Source organism: Rhinoderma darwinii, chromosome 4 (genome assembly GCF_050947455.1).
Source record: "Rhinoderma darwinii isolate aRhiDar2 chromosome 4, aRhiDar2.hap1, whole genome shotgun sequence".
Lineage (NCBI taxonomy): Eukaryota > Metazoa > Chordata > Amphibia > Anura > Rhinodermatidae > Rhinoderma > Rhinoderma darwinii.
Window position 1 is genome coordinate 323906170 of NC_134690.1, and position 13695 is coordinate 323919864.

At 44.9% G+C, this 13695-nt stretch overlaps 1 protein-coding gene across 1 annotated transcript; it reads left to right on the top strand.

Annotated features, from left to right (window-relative positions):
- The first annotated feature begins 9734 nt into the window (after positions 1–9734).
- Positions 9735–12536, top strand: LOC142760555 (E3 SUMO-protein ligase ZBED1-like). The gene is made up of 2 exons (XM_075863747.1): positions 9735–9983; positions 11343–12536. The coding sequence occupies exons 1-2, from the start codon at positions 9735–9737 to the stop codon at positions 12534–12536; spliced, it is 1443 nt and encodes a 480-aa protein (XP_075719862.1).
- Positions 12537–13695: the final 1159 nt, after the last annotated feature.

The following is a 13695-nucleotide window of genomic DNA, read 5'->3' on the forward strand; positions in this document are numbered from 1 at the left end:
TATTGTACTTATTCTTTCAGGGACCACTGGAATTATCTACATTTAGTTGGAGTTACCATGCACAGGGTCTGCTCAGAGGCGCTAGTCCAGGAGTGACTACACAAATCTCTATGTATGGATACTGTACGTCATCTGTGGACATGCCGGATGTATAGAAATATGGCAGCACATGTCTCCACACCTCCAGAGGTTTCTTCTGGGGGATGAATTGCTACCGGACATAAATAAATGTGAACATAACCTGCGCTTTATTTGTAAAATCCTGGAGAATATTGTGAATGAGTTTGTGGCGATTCCCAGGAAACCACAGCAATACGTAGGTTAGTGGCACTGTCCACAGAAATACAGTTTAGTGTAGGATGAACCTGTGATAAAATCTTCTCCCCAGTTACAGCTGCAATAAATCTATGAAGCAACCAGTGACATCTTAAAATCATGTCTCATATTTCGGAAGAATCACATTGAAACTGAACATGTCAGAAGAACAACACCATCCAAACAAGACCCCCAATGTATAATACCACTACCCCCCCCCCCACATGTGCTATCAGGGTATATAGAGATAGTAGAGGGGTGTCCCTCCAGTAGTCATAGCGGACAGCTGCTACAAGGGGAACCCAGTGCTTTTAGACATTACACGAAGGGTTCTCTTATATTAATGGGCACCATGCAATGCTACATTTTTGGGTTAGGGCAATCCCCCCTGAAGGACTGACCTAACCCAAAAATTTAGCATTACATGGTGTGGCATTACATTAAATGTAGCCCACCAGGAGGGACACCCCCCTGGAGGTCCCCCCTGGAGATAGCAGCAGGACACCGGATAAATATATATATATATGTGTTAAATATGATAGAGCTGCACATGAAGATCTTACCAAACTATGACTTGTCCTCTCGTGACACCTTTTAGCTTCTTGCAATGCTGGATTACTTGGTCCTCGCTAGAAGTAAAAACACAATATAAAGATATGATCTAATCTGAAGCGTTGCCATTTCCTCAGTTACTGCTATTTCAGCACATCAGAAAGTATAAACTGTTGTATTTTACATCTCATGTGCATCAGACCATAAATGCCACATATATAAAATGTATAGAAACTATATGGATTATAGGCTCTTCTTTCTACAACCCCTTTAAAATAAATGTAAGATAAAATATATATATATATTTTCAGAAATATATTTCATCTCTCCCTGTTACCACAATGAATATAGTAGATTCCTCTGCAGTTCTCCGCAGTGGCGGATTAAGTAAACCCATAGGCCCTGGGCTGTTACCCAAACATGGGTCCCCCTTCTCCATCGCCGCCCTGCTGCGCCGTAACTTTTGTTAACACTATCTTTTCGTGCAAACATTAACAAATGGGTGTTACAATTCCCCTTGTCACAGGGCACATCCTTCTGACAAGGGGAACGGTAACACCAATTTGTCTATCAGTTCTGGAATGCACAAGGACTTTTTGTGAAATACAAGGATTTCCTATAATAAACATGTCAGGAAAGGTGACAGATTCTCTAAATCTAGTAACTCACAGGTGACAATGTCTCAGATTCTAGTAGTTTTTTTCCCCCTTTCTTCTCCATCCGGTCCAGACTTCATGACGACTTCTCCCGGCCACGATCCATTTCTTCAGAATTTGCCACTCAGATGTCTTCGGCTCTTCACTTTTCCAACATTTCCACATCTATAAACAAAGATAAAATTATCATGGTGCCACACACTGTGCCCCTAAATATAATAACACCAAACATTGCACCCCTGAATGAAATAGTACCAAACACTGTGCCCCTAAATAGAATTGTGTCACACACTGTAAATTAAAGCACCACATACAGTGCCCCCTGTGGATAGTGCCACACCCCCATGTAGATAGCGCCACACACACCCTCCTGTAGATAGTGCCACACACATCCTCCTGTAGATAGTTACACTCCCACATATAGATAGCGCCACACACCCCCCTGTAGATAGCACAGACCCCCTATAAATAATGCAACACAGACCCCCAGTAGATAGCATCACACACCTCCCCCTGTAGACAGTGCCACACAGCCCCCTGTAGATAGCGCCACACAGCGCTCCCCCTTGTATATAGTGCCCCACAGAGCCCCCCTTGTATAGTGTCACACAGCGCTTCCCCCTTGTATATAGTGTCACAGAGCACTTCTCCCCTTCTATATAGTCACACAGTGCTTTCCCCCTTGTATATAGTGTCAGGCATCTCTTCCTCCTTGTATATAGTGCCACACAGCGCTTCCCCCTTGTATGTAGTGTCACAGAGCACTTCTCCCCTTCTATATAGTGTCACACAGTGCTCCCCCCTTGTATATAGTGCTACACAGCGCTTCCCCCATTGTATATATTGTCCCACATCGCTTTCCCCATCTATATAGTGCTACACAGCGCTCCCCTCTTGTATATAGTGTCAGTAGCTTTCCCCCAATAGTATATAGTGTCACACAGCGCCTCCCTCCTTTGTATAGTGCTACACAGCGCTCCCCCCTTATATAGAGTGTCAGAAGGAGCTCCCCCCTTGGATATAGCGTCACACAGCGCCTCACCCATTGTATATAGTGCTACACAGCACCTCCCTTGTATAGTGCTACACAGCACTTCCTCCCCCCCTTATATATAGTGCCACACAGCACTCCCCCTTTTATATAGTGGTACACAGCGGTTCCCCCCTTGTATATAGTGTTAAACAGCACTTCCCCCCCCTGTATATAGCGTCACACAGCTCTCCCCCCTTGTATATAGTGTCACACAGCACTTCCCCCTTTGTATATAGTGCTACACAGCACTCCCTCTTCTTGTATATAGTGCTACACAGCGCTCCCCCTTCTTGTATATAGTGTCACACTGCGCTCCCCCTTCTTGTATATAGTGCTACACAGCACTCCCCCTTCTTGTATATAGTGCTACACAGCGCTTCCCCTTGTATATACTGCTACACAGAGCTCCCCCTTCTTGTATATAGTGCTACACAGCGCTCCCCCTTGTATATAGTGATACACAGTGCTTCCCCCTTCTATATAGTGCTACACAGCGCTTCCCCCTTCTTGCATATAGTACCACACAGCACTTCCCCCTTATATATAGTGCCACATAGCGCTCCTCGTTTATATAGTGGTACACAGCGCTTCCCCCCTTGTATTTAGTGTCAAACAGTGCTCCCCCCCCTTGTATATAGCGTCACACAGCTCTCCCCCCTTGTATATAGTGTCACACAGCACTTCCCCCTTTGTATGTAGTGTCACACAGCACTCCTCCTTCTTGTATATAGTGCTGCACAGCACTCCCTCTTCTTGTATATAGTGCTACACAGCGCTCCCCCTTCTTGTATATAGTGCTACACAGCGCTCCCCCTTCTTGTATATAGTGCTACACAGCGCTCCCCTTGTATAAACTGCTACACAGAGCTCCCCCTTGTATATAGTGATACACAGTGCTTCCCCCTTCTATATAGTGCTACACAGCGCTTCCCCCTTCTTGTATATAGTACCACACAGTGGTTCCCCCCTTGTATCTAGTGCTACACAGTGCTTCCCCCTTCTATATAGTGCTATACAGCACTTCCCCCTTGTATATAGTACCACACAGTGCTTCCCCCCATGTATCTAGTGCTACACAGCGCTTCCCCCTTCTATATAGTGCTACACAGTGCTTCCCCCCTTCTTGTATATAGTACCACGCAGCGCTCCCCCTTGTATGTAGTACCACACAGCGCTCCCCCCTTGTATATAGTACCACACAGCGCTCCCCATTGTATATAGTACCACACAGCGCTCCCCCCTTGTATATAGTACCACACAGCCCTCCCCCTTGTATCTAGTGCTACACAGCACTTCCCCCTTGTATATAGTGCTACACAGTGCTTCCCCCTTGTATATAGTACCACACAGTGCTTCCCCCTTGTATATAGTACCACACAGCGCTCCCCATTGTATATAGTACCACACAGCACTCCCCCCTTGTATATAGTACCACACAGCGCTCCCCATTGTATATAGTACCACACAGCGCTACCCCCTTGTATATAGTACCACACAGCCCTCCCCTTGTATATAGTGCTACACAGCGCTCCCCCCACAAAAAAGCAAATAAAATAAAAAATATTTTACTTACCTTGCCCCGTTCCCACGACGGACAGAGTTCTACACATCGTCCGGGCGGGACGCATGCGCAGACCAGCGTGATGCAGGGACGTCATCATGCCGGCCTGCGCAGGGAGTCTTCCCAGCGCCTTATAGGCTGCAGGCCTAACGTGGCCAGCAGCCTATAGTATTCATTTGTATTAGCGAGCGTCCTGAGGATGCAAATACAAGTGAATGTGGATGTCGCTAGCATGTGCTCTAGACACCACCGGGCATCAGGGGGCCTGTGCGATTCGCCGTAATGATGATTCGCCACTGGGTCTCCTCTGGTCTGTGCTGAGTGATGGTGGAGCAGGAAGATGACGACTCCTGAGGACGCAAATACAGGTAATGTCCAGAAATGCACCAGAGGTCCCAGGACATCTGGATCTGGTTGGAAGGCACGGTTATAACTAATGTCCTGTATTATAAATATTCTTGTAGTTACCAGGATTATGGTGAAGAGATTACAGATTAGTGAGGTATAACTGTCTTCTACTTAGGACAGGTGCCATTTTGTTTGAGCCTCGCACATGCTCAGTTGTGATGTTGAGGCTGTGGAGTGTACTGGCAGCCAGTAGTGTTGTGTCTGTATGTGTTGTGTGTATATACAGGTTATATAATACACTACAGGCAAACATTACCTCACAGAAAACACCCAGATATGGAGTAATACACCTATATTATACTATATGTCTGTGTGTATATGATGTGTAACAATGTCTCGTGACTGGCTGCAGCCAATGATTGTGTGACTATAATGAGAGAGAGGAACAGAGAGGATAGAATGATAGGGCCCCCACAGCAGTATTGCTTGGGGGACACATGATGGCATAGGGGCATTCATGTCACGATTTTATTGCTGGTTCATTTAATTATTATATTTTTGTTAGGTGGTTTGATCCGTCCACCCCCCCCCCCCCCTTCTATCTTGCAGTTGGTACTTACCTACCTTTTCCAGAAGATTCTGATATTCTGCCCAGCACCAGGTTACTGTCGCTGATTGGTTGTCTAATTAACGGGGAGATTCTTGGAAGCTTCTATTCTTCTGCCCAGCACCTGGACTTTGTCGCTGATTGGCCATTCAGTCTGAAGGCGGGAAGATTTTGCTTTAAAAAAAAAAAACAGCTTTCCCGCTGTTTCTGTCAGTTCCAGATTTCCTAGGGCCAGCGTCATGGAGGATCTTCTGAGGCAGCTTATTGTTCGGGCAGAGTCGGCCGGAGGAGAAGATTGGCTGAGGAGATGTTTAGAACAGCCAGAGACATGGCACCCACACAAGAAAGAGACACAGCGCTGTCAATGACTGGTTCCGCCATTCAAGCAACGTCAGTGAGGAAGGAAATTCTGATCTGCCGTCTAAAAGGCAGAGGAGGAGCCGGGCTGTATACACTCCACCGCCTGTTTCCAGCAGAGGAAGGAGCTGCTCTTCACATTCCAGAGGCACAGGAGGGAGGTCAGTGAGGAGCAGGAGCAGGCAATCAGCTGTTTCTCAAGCAGCTGCTCCCACTTCCCCTCAGATAAGCCAGCGTTTTTATCAGGATGATGAGACTCCAGGGCCTTCGTCTGCAGTGTCAGGTATTCGCCAGCAGCAGCAGCAGTCACTTATGGGAAGCTCAAGTGGTGATTTTCATCTGACCCAGCAACAAGCGATGTCAGTGGATGTGTCTCAGAATGCAGTACGGAATTAGGGATGCACGATGCATCGAAACTTCGATACTGTTTCGATACTCTGCATCCCCAAACGGTTCGATACCGCTATTTCCTGTATTTCGATACTTAGCTGTGCGTCCGCTCAGCTTACTATTGAAATACATGAAGAGAACATGGCGCGCGCACAGTACAGCGCCCACGATGTTCTTTTCTTTCAGTTGCCGCCCAGCTCGTCATTCATCCTGGGTGCGTCACAGAAGCAGGGTGGAACGCTCCTCCCTCCTGTTTCCACTGTCACCAATGAGGAGCTGCTTCTGTGTGTAGAGGCAGGGAGGGATTATGACGCGGCACAGGCAGTGGGTTGATGTTGACGTGCCTGTGCCGCTCGCGCCCTAAAGTTTGGAGTCGAACCGCGCTGCAGTGTAGTCACAGAGGAAAGCAGGTATTAGAGCAGAATAAAAGCCTAAAATAAAGGCACTAGTATTTGTTACAGCCAGCATTGAGGAACATTAGGATTAATGTGACCCACATTAACCCTAATGTTGCCATTACTATTAAAGGGGTGTTCCCTCAAATCACATTAATCCCCTATCCACAGGATAGGGAATTAATGTGTGATTGCTGGGAGTCGGCCACTGGGACCCCCAGAGATTAACTGGTTCCCGACCGCTGGTCCTTAAAACCCGAGCCATAGACTTTTTATGGCTCGGGTTTTAACTTGCTGCCCGCGCGATCGGGCAGCTGAATGCCGGGTCTCCGACTGCCGGGGACCCTGAGGAGAAGATAGAAGCAGCTTTCGCTGCTTCTGTCTTCTCTGATGACTTGTACACAGCGCTCAATGGACGCTGTGTATATGAATAGAGACAGCAGCAGCAGCGCTGTCTCTATTCCTCCCGGTGATCATGTGACTGGTCACATAATCGCCGGGTGCCGTTAGTGACAGACTGTTGCTGGGTCTTACTAGACCCAGCACAGCCCTATTAGTGACAATCGTCACTATGAGATGGCTGATTTCCCCTGTAACTGGGGCTTCTGTGCAGCTCCAGTTACAGTGGGAAAACATGGTGTAAAAGAAAGAAAAAAAATATATAAAGTTCCTCAAAGGTTTTTTTTGACCTTTGAGGGACAGACCATAATAATAAAAAAATAGTAAAGTAAAGTGCAAAAAAAAATTAATAATAAATACACATAAAATACACACCCCAAAAAAAAACGTTCTACCCCGCCAGTTATTTTTGTAACGCTAGCGCTGACCCAATTACCCTAATATAGACATGTAATATATTAAAATTTACGGTAGACAATGACGATCACAAATAAAAGGTCTATTTTAGGGTAAAACTATGTTATTACAAAAAAAATAGCTGAAACTTAAAAAAGCTTATTTTTTTACTATTATTTTCAAACTTTATGAATAAAAATTCTAAAATAGCAAAAAAGGTGTGTATAAAAACGATAAAAAAAGAAACCTGCATTGTCTACGGAAAAAACATCGCAAAAATCACGTCGTTAGCCCAACAAATAAAAAAGTTCTAGCCGTTTAACTAACACGTGCTAAAAAGGGCTAAACGGTGTCTGGTCCTGAAGGCGCAAAATAGCCCGGTCCTGAACTGGTTAAATCAGTGCTCCATGAGAATGGAGCGTTGTAAGCATATTCAGCCAGCTTCATTGACAGCGGTCCCAGAAGACCCATAGAAATGAATGGAGAGCTAGCCAAGCATGCTCCTCAGTAATGCTCCATTCTCATGGAGTACTTTAGGGGACTTTTGGTCCCCTGTACTCCTCATCGCTGGGGGTACCAAATGTCACACATGTATCTCCTACCCTGTGTTTGTGGAAAAACCTCTTTAATGTGAGGCACTTGGTGTATCAATTATCAGCCTCACATTAAGGCTTCATTCACACGACCGGACCGTGCAGAATTTACAGTCAGTAAATACTGCACGGACGGGCCGCGGAGTGTCAACCGCATTTGCGGACTTTGCTCCCAGTGATAAGTATAGGAGCGCAGCAGAGTGGATGAAATTTGAACAAATCTCCTCCACAAGCTGTATGTAAAGAAACGTTGATAAATTGACTTGCGGTGCGTTTTTTAATCCACAGCATGTCAATATATGCTGCAGAAGCGCTGCTTTTCTGTTGCGGGTTTTCCTCATTGAATTCAATGGGGAGTTAAAACCCGCAATAAATAGCGAATGTTGCAATTTTTGTGGCGGAAATGCTGCGATTCTGCTGTAAAAATCGCAACTCTGAAAAAAAAAATAATCTTTTTGGGATTAAATGAATTAAAAAGTTTATACTTACCACTGGCCGTTGTCATAGTGACTTTCGTTTTCAGTGCAGCCTGGCCTCCTGGGATGACGCTTTATCCCATGTGACTGCTGTAGCCAATCACCGGCTGCAGCGGTCACATGGTCTGCAGCATCAGACCCAGGTGGCCTTCCTGGACGAGAACAGAAGAAAGTCTCACTATGGCAACGGAAACAGGGCCACTGTTTTCCGCAGTGGAGATTCAACCCAAAAGTCTGCACCACAATTTGGTGTGTTTTTTCTGGCTGAATTCCGTGCGGGTTCCAGGACGGATATGCTGCATACTTTTTATGCAGCGTATCCGCCCTGTGTGAACATGGCCTAATAGTAAGTTACCCAATCATGTATCTGACACATTAACCCAATGTTGCCTATTACAATTTTCAGATACTTAATGGGATCAATTACTATAATGTGAAGCACATGGTGTTTTGGACCTCCATAAGCCTCACATTAAGGCCTCATTTACACGAACGTGATATACGTCCGTGCGACTCGCGTGCTTTTCACGCGGGTCGCACGGACCTATACAAGTCAATGGGGGCATGCAGACAGTCCGTGAGTTTTGCTCAGCGTGAGTGCGCTGAAAAAAACTCACGACATGTTCTAAAATTCTGCGTTTTTCGCGCATCACGCACCCATTGAAGTCAATGGGTGCGTGAAAACCACGCAGGTCGCACGGAAGCACTTCCGTGTGAACTGCGTGATTCGCGCAAGAGCTGTCAAACTCTGAATGTAAACAGAAAAGCACCACGTGCTTTTCTGTTTACTAACATCCAAACGGAGTGTCTTAGAGATGAGCGAACCGTCCGAACCGAACTTCACCGGGTTCGGCCGAACTCGTTTTGACCGAACCCGGCAAAAAATGTTCCGGTACGCGACGTCAGGAGACAGTCACTGTCCAGGGTGCTGAAAGAGTTAAACTGGTTCAGCACCCTGGACAGTGACTTCCGTGAACGTGTTAAAAAAAAAAAAAGTTCTGACTTACCGATAACTCCTTCTTCCTCCAGTCTGACCTCCCGGGATGACAATTCAGTCCAAGTGACTGCTGCAGCCAATCACAAGCCAAGCACAGGCTGCAGCAGTCACATGGACTGCCGCGTCATCCAGGGAGGTGGGGCCAGATATCAAGAGAGGCGCGTCACCAAGGACGCGTCACCAAGGCAACGGCCGGGAAGTTCTCGGTAAGTACGAACCTCTTTTTTTTTTTAACAGGTTACTCGATATGGTGATCGGAATTCACTGTCGAGGGTGCTGAAAGAGTTACTGCCGATCAGTTAACTCTTTCAGCACCCTGGACAGTGACTGACGTCGACTAGCCTCATCTCTATAATGGCGGCTGCGCGAAAATCACGCAGCCGCGCATCATACACTGATGACACACGGAGCTGTCAAGTGCCTTTTGCGCACGCAAAACGCTGCATTTTTTTGCGTGCGCAAAACACACAAGCTTGTGTAAATCAGGCCTAATAGTGAGTAAACCAATCATGTACCTCGCATTAACCCAACTACCAATGCTCTTATGTTAGGTTTTCTGCTTGGCCACCGAACATTGCCCAGCATCCCAACCACTCTGCTGAGATTGGAGAGTCACACGCAAACAGTCTAGCTTGAGCAGCGAGAAGGCAGGAACTAGCATGGCAACGCCAAAAACGGCAGATGTTCTCTCACGTCCACAACGTGTTGAAAAAAAGTGCTCAAGGAGTGAAGTGTGGACATACTTTGCCTACATTGCTGATAAAGACCGGCAGCCAACAGAAATGACAAAACCGGTGTGCAAAAGGTGTTATAAATCCCTCCACTGCAAAGCAGGCAACACCAGCAACTTGGCTAAACATTTGGCCGACAATCACCCCGACCTGTACAAAGAGCTGAAAAGTCGACAGGTTAGCAAAGTTACGCTTTCTTAAGTGATTAGTGAAATGTCCTGTAAAGAACGTTCATAATTTTTGGTTAAGCTACACACCCCCATTATTGTGGCATTATAAACACCAATATTTCATGTGTAAAGTTAGCCCACATGAAATTTAACAATTATATGGGCTATGTGCTAAATATACTGTTAACGATGGAAACACAAATATGTGGATCATCATGAGTTCACAAAATCACATGGTAAGACGAATAATTAGAACTGTTGAGAATGTAACAGTTTTTTGCGTCTAAGCTAATTATTCTTCTTACCACGTGCGCCACATATTAGTATATTTAGCACATAGCCCACATAATCGTTAAATTTCATGTGGGCTAACTTTAAACGTGAAATATTGGTGGTTATAATGTCGCAAAAATGGGGTGTGCAGCTTAAAGGGAATGTGACGCTAGAAAAATTTTTTTTTTTTTTTTAGTTAAACAATTAGTGTATAGGTGATTAAACATTGTTCTAATTTTTTTAATTTTTTTCACAAGTCAGGAAATATTATAAATTAGATTCTAATTTATAATATTTCCCAGTGCTGGTCACTAGATGGAGCAATTCCCAAAATTTCAGCATTGCATGTGGTAAAGCAACCACATTGCTTTATGCTGCAAAATTTGAGAAAACTCACTCGATCTAGTGAGCTCTCAGAATCCCCCCCTCCTTTATCCTGGCTAGTGCCGGGAGAAACGAGGGGATTGAACGGTCAAACCTCCTACACTGTGTGTCGCCATTTTTTGAGCTAACACACAGTGTAGTAGGTTTACATACACTAGTAAACACACAGTAAAACACTTACATACACAGAAATAACTTACCTGCTCCAGTCGCCGCCGCTCCCTCCGGTCCGTCCGCTCCGTCTACTACCGCCGCTCCAAGTGCACAAGTCCAGAAGCCGCGACCGGAAGTAGTAATCTTACTGTCCGGCCGCGACTTCCGGTCTACAGGCAAATGGCGCCGGACGGCGCACAGTTCAACTTGGACTGTGTGGGAGCGGCGCATGCGCCATTCCCACACAGACGGCGTACAGCATAGTGAATGGAACGGGCCCCGTTCGCATATCACTATGGGACTGTAGCTGCCGTATTCCATGTCTGTATGTGTCGTTAATCGACACATACAGAAATGGAAAAAAAATGCCAGCCCCCATAGGGAAGAAAAAGTTCAAAAAAAAAAAAAAAAAGTAAAACATAAACACACAAATAAATATAAAAGTTTTTAATAAAACACTAAAATCAAACTGATGTAAAAAAAAAATTTTTCGTGACACTGTTCCTTTAAGTCCAAGTTACGAATATTCTTCTCACACTTTATTTTCCTTACACAGAAGCAGAATTCAACTTCTACCACTCCTTCAAGTTCATCCAGTCAGGCTACCATTGTCTCTGTGCTAGACAGAAACAGAAAATATGGCAAAGACTCCAAAGAAGCCCAAAGACTAAACAGAGCTGTAGCTGAGTACATCTGCATGGACCAAGTGCCCATATTTACAGTTGAGAAAAGTGGATTCAGAAATCTGATACAGCAGTTAGACAGAAAGTATGACCTGCCTGGTAGAAACTACTTCATGTATACAGAAATACCACAACTCTACAGTGAAATCCAAAGGGCTGTTGAGGCACAACTGGCTTCAGTTCCATTCTTTGCTTGTAGTACAGACCTCTGGACAAGCAGAGCTACAGATGCATACATGGCTGTCACCATTCAGTTTATAACAGATCGATGGGAGATGCAATCTTGGTGTTTAGGATGTACAGCTCTGCACACAGATCATACTGCGGAGAGTTTAGATGAGGCATTTCAGGAAACAATAACTGAAGAGTGGAAACTGGACCTATCCAAAATGGCTGGAGTAACAACAGATAATGCCTCTAACGATATCCGAGCATTTGGAGAATATAACTGGGTCCCATGCTTTGGCCACAATTTGCACTTGGCAGTAAACAAAGCCTTAGATATTGACAGAGTGGCAGCATGTCTGTCCAGACTACGTAAGACGGTCTCAGCCTTCTGCAGATCAAATAAGGTGAGCAGAGCACGAAAAGAGAAACAGAAAACACTGCAGATACCTGGACACAAACTCGTTCATGATGAGCCGACCAGGTGGAATTCTATTTATGACATGGTAGAGAGGTTCTGTGAACAGCAGCAAGCTGTCTGTGCTGTTCTGGCAGAGAACCGCAAAAAGTGGCATCTTATGCCGAAGGACACAGATGTCACCATTCTGGAGACAGTTCGAGATGTGCTTTCACCAATGAGTGACTTCACAGATGCTTTAAGTGGTGAGAAAGACCCCACTCTTTCTTCAGTTCTTCCCTTGACATGGAAAATATATGCATGTGTAACAGAGGAGGAATCTGACCGCATTCTTGCAAGAGAAATGAAACAAAGGGTCAGAAATGACATGAAAAAGAGGTATGAAAATGAAAACTTGCAACTCATTCTCAACATTGCCACATACTTAGATCCAAGATATGAAGGAAGAGCTTCTGCAGAGAGCTTCCAATGTTTCGCTACCTGAAGGAGCAGAACCGGAGCATCAGTCAGAAAGAGTTCAGCGAGGAAGAACATGATGCAATGGGACAAGTAGCAAAGAAAAAAAAAAACTGATCTGAAAAGCTTGCTGTCTAGCATCATAACAGAGAAAAGGGGATCAGCAGGCGGTTCTGCGGGTACAACTGAAAGTGAAGCATCATCGGACAAAACTCCTGCTGAAAAGCTTAGCAGTGAGTTCATGTTGTACAGCCAGATGAAGGAGATTAGTCCTGAAGAAGACCCACTTGCCTGGTGGCAGAGACATGCCACAAGTCTGCCTACCCTTGCACATATTGCCAAAGCATATCTATGCGTTCCGGCCTCTAGCTGTGCATCAGAGCGAGTGTTTAGTACCTCTGGCCTAATCTGCAGTCCGAGGAGAATGAGACTGACAGAAGACCACATAGACACACTGGTATTCCTGGCTAAGAACCTTAAACATGCAAAGCAACTCCCAAGCTTGTAATTTCAGAAAAAGAAAGAGGCCGGCCATGTTTTACATTTTCTTGCGTTTCGTTTTTTACATAGTCAATTTATTGCAGTTGCTGAATTCTAATTAAATTATTATTAGTTAAGAACTATTAAAGGGGTATTCTCATTTGAGACATTCATGGCATAGCCATAGGATATTCCATGAATGTCTGATAGATGTGAGTCCCACCTCTGGGACTCCCAGATCCTGGGACCCGCATCTATCAGACATTCATGGCATATCCTATATAGATATACCATTAAAGTCTCAGATGCTAATAGCCCTTTAATTCCATGGTGCTGTACAGGGTTTACATAGTGGTACAAAGGAAAAGAGAACCCTTCCCGCGAGGGCTTAGAATCTAGGGAAGGTAAAAAACCACTATAGATTTTATTTAAGAATGTTCCATTTTAAAATCAAACATTGGCAATCTGAACAATAAAAAAAACATTCAATCCAATAAACATTTTATGTTTAGAAAATGGAAGGTTTTTTTGTGATTTTTTTTTTCTTGGCAAAGTATCGTTTTGGTATCGAAATCGCAATACTAAACGAAGTATCGGTATCGAAGTCCAAATTCTGGTATCGTGACATCCCTATACAGAATATTGAGCTTGTTCCTGGTATACTACAAGGAAAGAATTCATCCTCTGGATCTTCCCAGGAGGCTTCA